This window comes from Gavia stellata, chromosome 7, assembly GCF_030936135.1.
Source record: "Gavia stellata isolate bGavSte3 chromosome 7, bGavSte3.hap2, whole genome shotgun sequence".
Lineage (NCBI taxonomy): Eukaryota > Metazoa > Chordata > Aves > Gaviiformes > Gaviidae > Gavia > Gavia stellata.
In genome coordinates, this window is record NC_082600.1 from 42,642,754 (window position 1) to 42,659,320 (window position 16,567).

General features: G+C 39.1%; 1 protein-coding gene across 2 annotated transcripts in view; it reads right to left on the reverse strand.

Moving 5' to 3' along the window:
* MGA (MAX dimerization protein MGA) overlaps window positions 1-16,567 on the reverse strand; it is a 48,134-nt gene that overhangs the window by 5,215 nt on the left and 26,352 nt on the right. The window contains exons 15-20 of one of the 2 annotated variants that reach the window (XM_009813941.2): window positions 16,216-16,515; window positions 13,063-14,768; window positions 5,162-5,286; window positions 3,747-3,798; window positions 1,856-2,041; window positions 1,040-1,151 (exon numbers count right to left, since the gene is read on the reverse strand). In XM_009813941.2, coding sequence (XP_009812243.2) covers window positions 1,040-1,151; window positions 1,856-2,041; window positions 3,747-3,798; window positions 5,162-5,286; window positions 13,063-14,768; window positions 16,216-16,515 — 2,481 coding nt within the window. The remainder of the gene's footprint in view (window positions 1-1,039; window positions 1,152-1,855; window positions 2,042-3,746; window positions 3,799-5,161; window positions 5,287-13,062; window positions 14,769-16,215; window positions 16,516-16,567) is intronic. The other variant, XM_059819245.1, reaches the window with a different exon arrangement.

A 16,567-nucleotide genomic window follows, 5' to 3' on the forward strand; every position in this document is an offset into this window, starting at 1 on the left:
TGAAATAACTATACTGGCTTGCTTCCTCCTTAGTATTTATGTTCTAACATCACTGTCTAATTAAAGTCTATATTTAACTAACTCTCCCGAGAGAGGATTTTTTCATCAGTTTTGAGGTACTTCACTAGGAATGCAAACAATCAGAAAACTACTTTGTGAAATTACTTGCTTTAATTCCCTGCCCAAAAGGCCTACCACACATTTCTGGATTAAGATGAGGGTTAACTAAAACACTTTATAAATTTACTTTCTTTTACCAAGTACCTCAAATATGCATGAACTGATTCACATAAATGCACAAGATTTAAGTATCTTTCATTTCTACTTTACAGGTAGTCTCCTGTTTTTATTCCCAGACAGTAAGAAGATTACAAGAATAATTTAATATTTTGTCTGTTCACACACATTTTGGCACTGGCTGAACATGCGTCACAGCCTTCCTACACCTCCAAATGAGACAGAAAGACACAATAAATACGACATGCTTTTCTTTTGAAATGCCTAGATGAGTAGCAGCTCAGAATATACTGCAATTTTGTTCTATGGACAGAGCTGCCTTCTTCTGGACACTACTAGCACTAGTTCTCAGAAAAGCAGTACAACGATAATTACTTGCAAAGCTGACCAGACGAGTCAGAGGTTTTGGTACTGATCAAAGTCAGCTCTGTATACCTGTGGAGCACCGAGCAGAAAAGCCGTTTCAGGAAGGGACCAATGACAGAATGAAGTGACTTTTCCCCTCCTCCCGCAACTAAAGCGTACCCAATGCACAGGAACCTAAGCCTGTCGCTTGCAGCAGAGAGATCATTCTATTCCACGCTTCCTTTAGGCGTAAGGGAAAGTAAAAGAAGTTCTTATCAGCATGATGAGTGCATCACTGAGTCAGAGCTTAGCAGGTCTTTGTTTGGCGTCAAGAGTCTAAATTTTATGGGAACTAATGACTCAGCCGGATCCACAGAGGATTACTCCACGCACTCCCATCCTTAAAAGCCTTTTCTTTCATTATTCCAGCTAGTTCTGTATCCAAAAACAGTCTCACCTGAAAGCGTCGATACTTTTCGAATCAAAACATCCTGTTTGCGTGTCAGTAAGTTCTTCTGTCCCATAAGTTTATCTGCCTGATCAGTCAATCCTTGGATTTCTTCATAGGCCTAGAAGAGTGTCAGGGAACCGATTTAAAAACCAATGATACACAAAATAATAAAATAATTTTCCTTCCCAGGAACCTTTACAAAATTTATTTAGAAATTTTCATCATCTTGAGAAACTAGGACTCAGAGAAAGCATGTGAGATATCACGTAATGCCAGCTTTCCCTAAATGCAAGCTGAAAAGCGATAAACATCTTGCTAAGTCCTTCCTCCAAAGTTCAGCTATTTTAAAGAAAAAAACGACTTTTATTCCACAATTTCAAGGTATAGCCAATAAGCATAATTACGTATCTGCAACTTAAGTTTTGTTTCCTGTCATTTACATCTTTACTATTAAGTTTTTAATATCAGTATAATACTTCATGAAATGCTATCTTCTCATGCATTAAAAAAAGTCCTCCATGTATTTCAAAATTGCCTGATGTACACAGTAAACCACTAAGGAATTAAAACATAACCTTCCATGGTTAAATTCACAAAGAATACAACAAGGAGAAGGCTAATCTGAAACATGCATCTGTGTCATCGAGATCAAGCTTTTAGGAATACAGATTCGTTCAGATACTGTTTTATTCTAAAGAGTCCTGTAAAAGTGACAGAAGTTCTCTATTCACAGTATCACAGGGACTCACTCAAAGAGTTCATACTTCATTACTCTGTCCAGATTAAATAATTCTCCTCCTCACTTAAGCTTAAAATACTTACTTGCTTGAGAATGTAGCATTTGGAGACCTTGGGAAGGTTGTGTAACCCCAGAGTTCTCTTCAATTTTTCAAAGAGATCTCTCATTTCATTACGTCGCCGGCGTTCATTTGCTGTGTGTGTCTGGCGGTAATGAGCAAAGGCTTCTGCCTCAGTCTTCAGCTTTCTGTTCCACAATTGAGGTTTCTGCTGGAGAAGTAACCATATTGACCAGTTTAAATAAAAAAGGTAATGTAGTGGCAAACAATGTTCAAAGGCATGCCTGATTTACAAGGTTTCTACAGACACCTGAAGATTTCACGTCATGCTGTTCTGCTATTATGTCTTCATGAAAGTTCAGTGTCAGAAGCACACGCAATAAGCATGAAATGCTGACCCACAAGAAATGACCAACATAATCACATCGGCCCTAAAGGAAAAGATCATGAGCAGTCCCTTCTATTCATAAGCTTTCACTTTTTGCAATACAAGGCTACCTAGGTAAGCCACAGGAATACAGCAAAATCACACGTTTGAGCCAAAATTTTTTTGTTGTTTGCTTGTCAAAAAAGTCTACAAATGAATGAAACAATCATATCAAATATAGGATGCTTGAATTTTTCCCTGGAGTTAAACTAGTTTGATTTCTATTTTGTTTCATGGGTGTATATGGTTGGGGCCAAGAGACATTGTAAGTAAGAACGTGAAAGACGGCATTGAAACTTCATCACGCCAGACATCTACCAAGAAACAGAAAGTGTCAAAGACAGGCTCTGATTTTGAATTTGCTTAAGTTTCCAAAAAGGTTGACAGGCAACAGGCATAATTACTAATCTCTACAGATTTGAAGGTTTGGTATTTCATCATTACTCTTACAGGTTTTGTACAATTATGCTATTTATTTCATGATGAAGCAATACTTAAAAAGTAGTGTTAACGCGGTTTTTTACATTATTTTAGGTCTGCTCCAAACCCCAGTGAATCAGTGGAAAGACTCCTCTGGTCCAGTGATACTATTTCTGAGCCTGCCAGCCTTAGGAGGGATCTGAAGACTGTCTCCTGAAACCTGGCTCTTGACATCCACTTTGCCCTCACAGGCAGACTGAGCACAGTAAGGCTGCAACTGCATCTGCTCTTGGGTTGGGCATGAGGTTCCTTTCAAGGAAGGGCCTCACGCCGTAACCTCAAGGGCAGAGAGAAGAACACATGGAGAAGGCGAGGCAGGCAGAGCATCCTGGAACCCGTCTCCATCTCAGGCAAAAGCATACATACCAGTCTACTCTAATGTATAAGACATACACCAGGCTCACACCCCACCTCAAAGCCATACCCCACCCCAGTAGGTAGCTCTAGACCTGACATCAAGTACATCACAGGTAGTTATCATGGACAGTTAGTGAAACTGGCTTCAAAGCCACCCTAAAATACAGCATAAGCTTCAGTAGGATTGCAATGAGTTTTGGTTTGAAGGGATTCTGCATTATCTTTAACTTGCCTAAATACATATTATTTAAACTATTGTTTTCAGAAATTCTTCACCCAGTGCTATGCCTATATAATCCTACATACTGTCGTCTTCAACACGTGAAAATATTTCTCAGTTGTTCATTATTTTCGGTGTGCTATAAAAATTATTTGTGCCAAGTACACAAAACCTAGGCAAACATACTAATGAAGGCAGATATTCCTCCTGTACATAAAGCTGAACCTGAAATCCACTGATGCCAGTAGCAGTCCTTTTTCTTTAATGAGATCTGGACTGAGCCCCTTCCCCCACATACACATTTGGTTTCTTGCATTTAATCATAAATATATGGAAGCTAGATAAATCGCGTTAAGAGCTGCACTTGAGATGAAAGTTTATCTTTAAAATGGAGGTGTGATACCAAAAGGAAAGAGGAGAGCAAACATATACCTTCGTAGGTTTTTCTGATAATTTTTCATCCGAAGAATTACGAGCATGGTATCTGGAAAAAAGGTAAAAAGTTTTTCCCAACACTACTCATCTCATGCACTCTATCCTCATTAACTACATTCCAACAGCCTAGAATTGCTCATTTTTATCCCTTGAAATTAACTCTTCCTTGTATAACTACATGAAAGCAGGATACCGTTGAGCTTTCTCAAGAAAGTGAACTCTTATCTCCAATACCAACATCCTGGAAAAAATTCAGCTGTTCTGAAAACTGTAAAATTATCCCACAGTGCAAAAGACAAACTATTTCACTATATGCCAAGGAGAATAAATTCAGCCCATGACTGTTAGCTGCAGAAAGCTTTTTTTTTAAATTACATTTTGGTTCTTTTTTTAAAAGAACAGATTCAATACAGATGGCAGAGCAATCCCACCCCAATAAGAACAACCAACCAAAATCCTCATATGTATTACTATCCTAATATGTAATAACAGCTTCCTCATATCTCAGGAGCTTCAAGAAAACAAAGAACAATACACATTTGAAAGAATTACTTTTTACAAAACATCTTGTTTTCTCTGTCACTGAAAGATCTTCACAATTTACAGCAAAGTCACCATTCTAAGGATAAAAGTTGAACTGTATCTTTGAAGGAAAAAAAATAGGAACTATCTGGGAGGCGTATAATATCACCAAACAGATTTTTCAAACTTTCTACAAAAAAATTTTTCAAACAAAAAGAACTAAGGATGCAATGTTCCTCATTTGCTTGTTTGGTGCAAGGGAGAAATAGCCATGACCATCTTTACATACCTCAAGTAAGCCATGTTTTTACTTTGTGTTTTGTCATTATAAATGCCAGGGCAGCAACAATAACAAAAACAATCAAACAAAAAACAGAACAACAAAAAAAGCCAAGCTATCCAACCATGGCAGACTATATGTAAATATGAAAATACTTTCTTCGCTGGGGCAATGGTCCCAAAGACAAAGCTTTCATTTACAGGATCAGGGATTAAGCCAATGACTGCTCCCGCCTAAAAATAACAAGTCCACCAGCAAGAATAAACAAAGCTTGCAAAATCACATTTAAAACCAAGATGGCCCTGCTCATATTCCGTTTGCAGGAAGGGAGGCAATTCACTCATAATAATTTTACATTACAAGATACACATCCCCATGAACAAATTAATTAGAGGGGAGGGTAAAAAAAAGTATGTCTAAAACGCCTCAAATCTACTCTTAGTTCTGACAGCCCCATCCTCACAGACACTGGGAAGCACCAGTGCTCAGGAAGACCTGACACAAGCCTTGCTTTATCTTACCATCACATTAAACCTGTTGTTTAATGGGTTCATTCAATGCCAGCTCATCAGTAAAATACAAAACTGTAGTGCTCTCCAAGGATGCTTACTTCTGTTTGGAAGGTCGGATATTAGCAGCTGTGGCCTTCAGACGGGCAATGTTAATCTTCTCTGAAAGCTCCTCCACGGTCTCAATGTCCACCTGCTCGTCATCCTCACTGTATTCACACGCATCCTGGAACAGTTTTTGTTTTGTTTTTTAAAATGAGTATCTACTTAGCAATAGAGCTCAGGCCAAAACAGTTTCACTTCAGTCTCAAAAGAGATTACATTAGAACATTAAGAACCATTAAAGAATCAACATCTCCAGCTACACTGCCCAATAAACAGTGCTAAGCAGGTGGTTATTTTAACTGTCACCTCGAGGAATTCCTCCCGCTAGCAACTCTGCAAAATGAATTTTAGTAAGGGCAAAACCCATCTCTGTCATTTATGTCTTTACTATGGGTAAGATAAAAAGCTTTCACAGGGCAGAGCTTTCTTGCCTCCATTTTCAAACAAGATTAAACTGCCTTTACAACCTACTACTGTAGACTTTTGCTAACTAACATTTTTTTGACACGAGTTGAGACAGTTATCCCCTTGGTAATGGTCTCTCATACCTAAGACAGCAAGTCAGAACATCATACAACCAGGCTTCTTTGGGTCATACAGTAAACTGCTTACACGATGAAGAGTATGATTTTGGCTCTTTCCAAAATGCTGCCCAGTAATTATTTTTAATATTTATGATATTCTGAAGAGTACTTTTTCTCCATGCTTGCCTGACCAAGAAAACTTGCTACCATCTGTGAAGACAGAGATAGAGAATAACTGCAGTGCTGTAGCAACTACAAGAGTTAAATATAAATCTTGTGACCATTTGCAGTACAAGGTGATTCTCCTCCCCCCACAAACAAAACAAGCCTTATTCAAGCAATTTTTTTAAATTACAGTTTTTATTGAAGTTATTTATATTATAATCTTTGGTCTGCTTACAGAATGCAGAACTCTTTCTCCTCCTTAAGAAAAGGTAATTATACTTCCATTCTGTACTCTATTTCACCCAGTTCCCTGAACTAACCCAATCTTGTCCTCCTCCTATTCTTCTGTCTTTCCTTCTTTCTCTTTGTCCTTCTTTTCTTTCTTTTTGAGGACCTGCAATCTCCTTTCTTCTCTGAACTGAATACTTACCTGAAATTGATGCAAACAGTTAATCACAAAAAACACTAAGCACAGAACAGGAGAAAAAAAGCAACGTGCAGTACTGTGGCCTCTAATAATTGCTCTTCATGGTACTGATTATTTAAAGTTATCTGCAACTCACACTGCTGTTTTAAGAAACTCTGATTAGAAAGGAGAAAGTGTTGCACTTACTCAGCTGACCACAGATTAGGCTATATACAGCACTATAACGAAAACAAACAAGAGCAGCCTAAATTACCACACAAGCATAACTAACAAGTGGTTAAGGATACACATTTCCAACCATCAGTCATGAAATGTACACCTGTGAAATTTGCAGCTATGTTAGTTTAAAGGGGCTCAGTTTATAACCAGAGAGTAAACCTTAGCTGATCGTTTCCTTTTTGACAGAGAAGCAGGCTCTCTAATAACCTGAAGTTTGATATAGTATTTGGCTTCTTCATACTGACGCAACCTTTTCTAAACCAAAAAAAGAAGAAAAACACAACCCTGAAACCCCCAACTCGCAGCAGGGCTATCTAAAATTCAAAGAACAACATAAAAACTGTCACCCTAAGTTACTGACACCACAGAGTGACCACCATTGTATATCATGCTGCCACATAAAATTATCAGTATTTTTTAAACCTTGTGTAATACATCATCTTGCATGGCTGTGTGACTGAGGCTACAGAAAACTGAAAACAGAATCAGTATGAAAAATTAAGCAAGTTTGCCCTCTTTTACTAAAGGCTACACTGGGGATTTAACCTTTGTAAAGTACAGCAATATATACTTTGTACCGATGTAGCCTTTAGTAAAGTATATAGTGAGTGTATGCGCATATATATATAAAAAAGGGCATATATATATAAGTGTATGTATATAGTACCTATGTTTTAGTGTCCACATACATACACGCACACGCAATACTGCCTGTAGAATCTTCCAGTTGTTTAAGACGAATGAAACCATGCAGCATTCTCCCCTTGTAAAACCACTCTCAAATATTCCAAAGTCTTCCATCACCTTCCATTCACATCATGAGGGCTCCTACAAAGTGTTGGTAGTATAGATTCTGTGTAGAAAGAGGTATAAACTTCTAAACTACTCACTTGCAGAGAAGCTGACACCTCTTCCTGTACTATGAAGTATCGATATTACTGCTGAAACAAAGAAGAGTGATGCTCAGGTTATCAGCTATAGCTGCTAGATCTGAATAGAAAAGCATCCTTACTTCTACAAGTTGCTATGCACACTCCCATGTTACTTACTATCTCTGTTTGTAAAAAGTCATGTCTTTTGAAAAAGAAGAGAAGAGCAAGGAGAGTGACCTTAGATGAGAAATTACTAGCCTTGGAGAACAATCTCACTCTTTCCTTCAAAGATATTTTTAACACATGCTGACTTTAAATACACCATTCTTCTCTGCCCAGGAAAGCAGGTCTGATCTCTAGTGAGTTCTGTATTTGGAAAGGAGATAAATAAGTTATTCTGCTACTACTAACTTCTGGGGTTTCTTGCAGCTTTCCTTCAGAGCAGCTACAAATCTTTATTATGCCATGACAGTTCTTGTTGTAAGTATAAAGAGCAGCATGGAGGTAAAACAAACTCTCATCTGACTTTGACGGTATGGTACTGGCAGAAACTTAAGGAAGCACTGTTTCCCTCTGTGCATGAAAGCCCCTAAAACCCTTATTTGTTCCATCTTGTAAATATTCTCCCACAAAGCAAGACTCGTTAGCACTGGGATCAGGTAGAGCACAGAGCAAACAAACTGTCTTTACCAAGGAGGCAGTGCATCACTTTGAACTTGACAGGCTGGTCAGGAGCTACATGTCACCACTGCTCCCCAAGACAGGAGGAGAATGAAAGTCATGACACACCACGTCCCTGGGACCTTGCTGAGGTCCAACCAAATACTGCTTGCAGTCCAGATCCAGAGCACACATGCAGGGGCTACTGAAATTGTGACTGAGTTAAGACTACATTGCATTTCAGCATAGGTATTTCCACAACTTTCAAACACTGCCTGTGAACAGTACGCAGCTTGCTTTCATGTCTGTCGAGTGGTTCTATATACTCATGGAAACCTAAGAAATCTTTAAGTTCTACTATGTAAAATCTCACTTGAAGAATATCACTTACACAAACAGCCAGCAATTTTTCAACAATTCCTCCTCACACTTGCTTTACTTGTTACAGACTTTGTTACAGACTTTGTCCGGTTTTAATGATCAGGAGCAACTTTTTTGATGCATTTTTTTAATCAAGTCATTTTGTTCTTAAGACAACAGGTGCATCCAAGTTGCTTTAAGTCAATTCTGTATCTTCCCCATTGAAAAGCAGAGAATGACCCATTTGCACAAGGTCACAGAAAGGCAGGAAAATCAAAAACACAACTGAAGATTTCCAAATTCTCTAGGAGTCCTTAACTGCTATGCCAGGGTTCACAGAGTGAACTAGAGGATGTATTAGAGGACGCAGAGTGCTGAAATTTCAATAATTCCTCAACTGAGGAGAAGAAAATAAGCTTGAATCTAAAATGAAAGTCTAACTGGTAAGAGTGGAGGGAAGGGAAAGCAAAAGATAAGAAGTTGGAAGATATTGAAATAAACCATCTCCCCAGACGCAGACCTTCTGTTGCGCTACAATAGGTGATGTAAACATGTAGCATAGCTGCTTCCACAGCCTTTTTTAATCCTCCCCAGGGCCTGATGAGAGAAGGAAAAGCATCATAAAGCCAGAGGAAAAAAAAACTGGCTGGACAAAAATTATTCAAAACACAGATACTATTTAAATTACAGAACTACTGAATAGATACATGCCATTATGTTGAAAATACTACACGTGCAAGAGGTACAGGGTTACATAATTTTAACAGGTCACATTTTATGACAACATAGTTGTATTTCATTAAACATAGAGCACTTCTCATTCTTGCCTGCTCTCCTGGGTCATCCACATTTCAAAAGATCCTACAACCCAGAGTGTGACAGAAAAAAACACAGGAAATTAGCTTACTGTAGAAACACTATCACGGTAAGGTTTTTGAGTGCTGACAAGTTACACTGGGCTAACCAAAGGGTTGATAGTAATTATGCAGCTGGAGCTGTTCTCATGGTAGAACTTTCTACATGCTATCATACTAGAAAAATGGTATTCAAAACCTGAGACGTGGCATCTTTTCATGAAAGATGGGGGGTGGGGGGGAAGTAGTAATAGCTCTCCACTGCCCACCAAGAACTTCACAGCTTTAAGCTTACAAACCCTGAATGTGGACATACGTAAAACAAAAAGCATTACTTTTTTCATTCTTACTTCTAACAACAAAGGGGGAAATGCTTCAGGATGGTAAATCTTTCCTCTCTACCTCTGACTTCCTAACAACAGGAAAAATATCACAATCATGAAGACTGTCAGAAGTAAGTCCACTGAAGTTCTGCGGTAAGAACAGCTATTCCTATGTAAGTACTGCCAACCTGTCACAGGCTGAACCCTATTCATAGCCTAGCATGACTTCTTGTTGGGGTGCAAAACTTAAAATGCTTATGGAAGCCCTACCTTGCTAGCATCAGTATTGCCACAGGTCCTGTAGTTACAAAACTTGTCAATGCCTTTGAGCTTCTAAGAGTAAAATACCTTAAGGAATGGAGACACAAGAGGAGCAATCCCGCACTACAACGGAAGTTCCAAAGTTGCTACAGAAAGGTCAGCAGTTTTCCCTCTCTGCATTTCAACACCTGTTTCCAAGCACCTGTTTCTGTGTGTTCCTGGCAGCCTACACCCCTACAGCTGGTTCCTGAAGAGCAAATTGCCTGGTGGCAGATGGTCCTCAGTGACAGTGCTGAGAAAGAAGAAGGGTTGACAACAACGGATGTCGTTAGACTTTACCCAAGCAAACGCCTCATTTCTGGATCGGCCTTCTCTGCTACGATGTCTGCAGATTTCACAGTGGTCCGCACCAAAAAAATCTCAGAACATGCGAGAGATTGGTAGAACTTAAATGGTCCACAAAATATGTCACCTGCACTTTTTATTAAACTTACAATGTTAGAATAATTCATAATAGTTCCTTATCATTTTAACATTCAGCTCAGAAAAAGAACGACTGAAAAAACACATTTTAACAACATTTAAAATAAAATAACTTGCCAGACACAGAAGCTGTGTTTAGACTAGTAAGTTAAACAGGACCATGGGACTCTATCTGTAGGCATTAAAATACTAGAACAACTCCTGGCATGGTTTTGGCTTAAGCCAACAAGCACTCGTGAACAATTCACAGACACAGTCTGTGACTTAGCCCAAGCCAAGCAGTCATTCTCAACAGGAATTTTGTGTGCCATCATCATGCCTTGGAGATCAAGAGTTTAACATCATGTTCCAGACCATCGCACTTGAACTTTTTCAGCCAGCAGGTCCTGATAGCGATTAGTTTGCTTAAATAGATATTCTCACAAGGATTTATTCATATCACCAAACCCAAGACAATCAACCCTCCTAAGCTTCTCTTGATGCAATTCAGGGTAGGAAATGCGAAAGGGCAAAGATACGTCTCAGGAAGCTTCCCTCTTTGTTGAGTAGAGGAGTCTACAAGAGTCTCTTAAGTCAAGTACACAAAGTTAGCACAAGGTAAGAAGGTCAACTGAAGAGCATCGATATGCAAAATTAAGAACAATGAAGTCATTACTGCAGTGAGAACCAGTGCAGGGAAATGTACTAAAAAAGAAATGGTAATAGCTACTACAGGTAAGCAACTATCATCCTGACTCTCACTGAAGTTTTCTGGGGTTTTTAATACCTGTTTCCTGAGTAACTAAACCCTGTCCATGTTCTAAACTAGTAGTCAGAGAGTCATTAGTATTTCCACTAAATAAAAGTATTAGTGGACAAGTGTGTACACTTTGCTTCTATGCTTCCACTAGCTTAATGAAACAGATAAACATTCTCCAGTAGTCTGTTTATACGATCCGACTTCAGCCAGTCTGACAAATAGTATCAGTGCAGTCTGTCTTGTAAGCACTACACTGACAAAACAGTACATCCCAGTGAAAAGTAACAGAGACTTACATATTTAGATTTAAAACCAAATTCTCCATTAGACATTGGCATGGTAACTTAACTTGCAGGCAACACAGACTAACAAACCAAGAACCCACCCAAATTCCAGACAGGTTTTTACAGTCCTCTGAGATCTCATTCCTCAGGTTTACTGCTCTGGAACCAAAGCTAGCTTATTCACGTTTGTGTGAGCTTATGGGGAAGACATACCCTTATATGGCTTACCAAACCATGTTAGTCAAAACCTGCATAGTAAGTTTCTTCCAAAACAAACACTTCCGATAATCTCTGATAATTATTTTTTCGTTTCATCATCCTTTTGCAGCACAAAAGAAAATATATCTTTAAAACATCAACCCTGGTAACAGGCTACTTGGTGACCTAGACATTATATTACCTGTTGGCTTACCAACAGATTCCTAAGACTACCTCGTCTGGAAAGTTTATCAGGCATCAGGCACGAATTAACCATGGTTCTCGAAACTTGATGATGACTCTGCTGAAGTTAGTGAAGGATAGAGGAGTTATTAAACTGTCACCGTCCAACTTAAGACAAGACAGCAACAGCTCAGTTTTCAGCTTGACAGAACTTCCAAAAATTACATGTGCTTTCTTTCCACTTCCTCACCTTCATGCAGCTGAGATGCTATCATCTTGCCTGAGAATAGTGAGCTGGAATATGAACTGCTTAGTCAATTTTTCTGTAAGTGAAGTAGATTCTCTAAAAGCCAGAGTTGCTGACTTATTTGAGTTACTCTGGGTATGGTTAGAAGAAGCCTAATTTGGCTTTCAACTGTGGGAGGACTACATTAACACAAAAGGGCTAAAAGAACTATATACTTTAATATTCCTGAAGACACTAACATAATCTCTCCTATTGTTAATTTGTTTGTTCTTCAATTCTTCTCCAGTTTAACCTTTCTCTTTCCACTTTTATCTCATCCCAAGAAACAGCTACCTTATTTCTTATGTCCATTTGACTGACTCACAAAACCACAGCTTCATAAATTTTAAGTAACAATGCACTGTTTAAAGTCACATACTGATATATAAAAAGTACATCAAGGAGTTACATGTGGAAGTGTTTTGTTTTAATTCTGGGGTGAAATTTGATGGAAATTCTATCAGCGTTAAAATCTACACATAACTATACTAACCACAATGTTTTTTACTCTTATTCTGTGACTTCCGGAGCAATTTGTTTTCTATCAAATATGGAATGACAGCTTTCACACACTACTGAAATGTATTACTAAATTTCAAGGCAAATTTAAGGAGATATTCAAACAGCCCTTCCATAAATAAATGTTAACTAAGGGCTACAAAAATTAAGTAGAAGGAAAGAGCTTAAAATAACAAACACTAGACTGACTGCTACATTTTAGGATCATAAGTCATATTACAAAGAACCAAGTTGCTTGAGTAAACACTGGAGGAAGACAACATGCAATGGTTCTACTGCAGCTTGTTCAATATAACTCCCATTATCTGAAAACCAGACAATTTCTAAAAGGCCACTACAATGCTACCTATAAAAAAAGCATTCAGCTTAGAAGAAATAAAAGACATTTCCACTCAGAAACCCAATCTAGGCTTTCTAAAGAAACTGAAGTCCAGAACACAAATACCATACTGTGTCTTTCAAACCCATGGGTCATGACATGTTAGTTGGTCAATTTAGAAAAAAAAATAAAAATCCCTTCATAAATAGTTAAATGCTTACCACTTTTTCAACATCTACTTCCTCTTCACTTGGGAAGTCAGAAGCACCATCCAGCATCTCATCAGCAGAATCATCAGTTTTTTCATCCTCTTCATCCTCATCATCATCCTCCTCTTCTTCCTCTTCCATATCATCAGCAGTTATATCAATAGTGGGCATGTAACCCTTTTTGTGATGCCTGGCTTCCTGTGCCCTCTCTTCTGGTGTCAGGAAGTCACTTTTCTCAGCTGTATCAGCTTTGTTATCTGCCTCGCTTTTATTTTCTAAAGTGGGTACAATGCTAGATATTTTGCTCCAAGAACTGTTGACATGTGTTACAATATCGTGACCTGTTTTCATTTCTTCCTGAGAATCAAAAGCACCTCGTTCTTTGTTGTTACTGCCCTCCTGCCCAGCTATGTCTGCTTTGCCTTCCTCGGTATTGATGGTATACTCTTCTCCTGAAGCATTATCCTGCTCTTTTGCAGAACTGATTTCAGACTTACTTCCTTTTTTCTCTCTTACACTTGCTGCTTCTGTAGAGCCCTTGTACTCCTTCCTTTCCATATCTGGCTGCAAGGCATCACCCTGGCATTCTTGCTTGTTCTGAGACAGTTCAGTCCCTCTCTGTTCCTTCTTGTTCTCCAGCTGCGTATCTTGCTCTTGTTGACTCTGTGACTGCCCAGAACTTGCCTCGTTGTCCTCCTTCACCTTTGTCTGTGCATCTCCTTCCTGCTCTTTTACTGGTTTCTCTTCCTGTTCAGCACGTATCTGTTCCTTTCCACGGTTCTTCAACTGTCCAGTCTCCTCATTCTCAAGACTCTGTGGATGTGCATTATCCAGAGGAGCAACTAGAGACTGATCTGATGACCCACAAACAGTTTCAGAGTTAGCTGAAACAGCCTCCACTACAGTTTCAGAACTGACAGAATCCTCTTTCTCCTCAAAGGCCCCTTTTTCTTCCTCATCATTTGGCTTCTCACTGATGTATGAATGGTCAGATGATACGACATCTGCAGAAACATCATGCTGAGAGGAAGAGCTATCATCACAAGAACTCTCTAGCACCTTCGAGTCCTTCTCCACCATCTCTAATGTAGTGGAATTTCTATCAGGTGTGATTGTGCCAGCTGCTGATTCTTCAACATTATTTGACTGGTTAACTGACAACGGATTTTCTTCTTGTTTCCTGTCTGACACTGTGATCTCAGACTCTATAACTTCAATGTCATCTGAGCGTGAAGCCTTCCCATTCTCCTTCTGCTGAGCAGCACCCAAGTCCTCCTTTTTGCATATTTTCCTGTAATCCTTCTTCATCTGAAGAGATGCGAAATGATGAAGAATGGAGTTTGGCACAGTCTTCTGTCCTGGGAGCTGAAGTAAAGCAAAACTACCGGATTGTAAAGGTATGAGATTAGCAGTGGTAGCTGGCAGACCACCTGAGCTGCACGTTATTTTAGACTCGGAGGCTGTTTGATTTGTCACGCCGCTAGCAGCAGGAGGAGAGATCCTCAGAGTCAGAGTGCCTGCCTGTGACACAAAACTTGTTACGGAAGGAAGAAGAGAAGATGCTTGAGTGGCTAGGTTTGATGTAGGGGATAACTTGGGGACTGCAGTTTGTACAGCTGAATTTGTGGCAGGAGAAGTGGAAGACACTGAGGAAGTGGGAGACACAGGTGACTCAGGAGGCTTAGAAGGTGCAGGCAACCGGATTCCTACAACAGATCCTGTGAGGAAAACAAAACATCAGCTAATGCTTCCTCAAAGCAATTCTTTTTCTTTTAGTTTCAGTATTTCATGCTGTACTAGAAGTAGCCAGCATTATCAAGGATTACAATCAGGTATTTGACCACAAGTTCTCAGTGAAAGAGCTGGTACTGCATAAAGACAGATAAACTGTTGAATTTTTATAAGGAACACCCCAGTAAAATACATGAGGTGGCTACTCTAACAGATTTAATGTTAAGTTTTAGCATTAAGTTTTTTAATCAAAAAGTCATTGCATTTAGTTAAAGTCCTCTGTATTTTACTTTCCCATTTATTGAAAAACAGGAAAATGGGGGTTTTCTAAAAAAAAAAAAAAATTTAAATCCTTTTTTCCCCCCCTCAGAAAAAGACTTCCACAGGGAAAAACTATGACAAGACTACAAGATTGTACCACAATCTTTTTCACCTTAATGAACTCTTCTGCGGCGTTTCAGAACTCCATAAAAGAAGGAAAAATACCACCACTGGCAACTAGTTTCTCTTGTACAGCAAAAGCCCCAAACCAGAAAGAAATTCAATGAACTTTTTGACTGATTCTTTACTACACCTCATGCTCAAACCTCAACTAAGGCACAGGATTGTCTTCTCTCCTCCCCAAAGTTTTGTCATCTACCGTGCTTGCTCTCGCCTCTCTCTTTTCAACACCACTCCACCTCCCTCTCCTCAAGATGCTTCTTTATAAAGGGAGAACAGAAGAAAAATCCTACTGGAAAGTAAACATGCATTTAAAGTATATTTTGTTTATAAGCACATTTTATTTACAAATATGTACAACAGTATGCTCAACAAGCATCCTACCTATTTTCTGTCAGATACCTGCAATTTCTAACTCTTCCAACCCTGTCCTCAACTATGCACTAGAGAAACAGATGAAAATTGAACTTATTTTTCTTCTCACACTTTAAGGAGGAAAAAACCCAGCAATTTTGTACCATAGTGTAACATTTGCTCCGAGTAGCTGCTGTAAAAGCACTAACAAACCTGCAAACCAAACAAAAACAGAGGAGCATATCCAATGAGACACAGGTAACAGCTCATTTAAGAGAATCTCGAATAAGAATTATTTTTGACTCGCCAGATCAACAGAATTTCTTTTAAGTTCTGACAGTACACTCGACACAGCTCCATTGCCACACACACGCGCAAGCCCTTTTACTTGCTGCACAGAACTCCCAAATTTTGGTGACTTAGCTATTAACCGCACTTTCTGTATTTTTGACACATGGTATTTAAGTTGCATTACATCTGAATAATTACACAATGTTCTTTAACTACTCACGCAGAACCAAATTAGACTCTGTTCAATTACCTCCAGCAGGGGAAAGGAACAGCACAAAGACATTTATTACATTGTTAATTTCTGGGTAACACACTCGTCAGTCAAGAAAGAAACACTGGACTTTGTACCTGGATTGCGGAACATCACTGGCTGCACACTGGGCTGAGCACCTGCAGCTCGAAACTGATGCAGTGGTACAAGCTGAATTATCTGCCCATTAGGATGTCTGAACAGGTTCACACCACCAGGGCTCCTGAGAGGCTGAAGGATCATCCTCTGCCTCTGAGCAAGCTGCGTGTTGTTCAGCGGTCGTAAAGCAGGAGATGTCTGATGCACTGGAATCAGCAACAATCGAGGTCCTACACGTTTCTCTGTTCCAGGAGACATCTTCTGAGGAGTCTTACTTACAGCTTGTGGAGTAGGATCTTCTGAAACATTTTAAAAGTTATATAAAAATCAGCTTAAGAGAACAGCCTACAA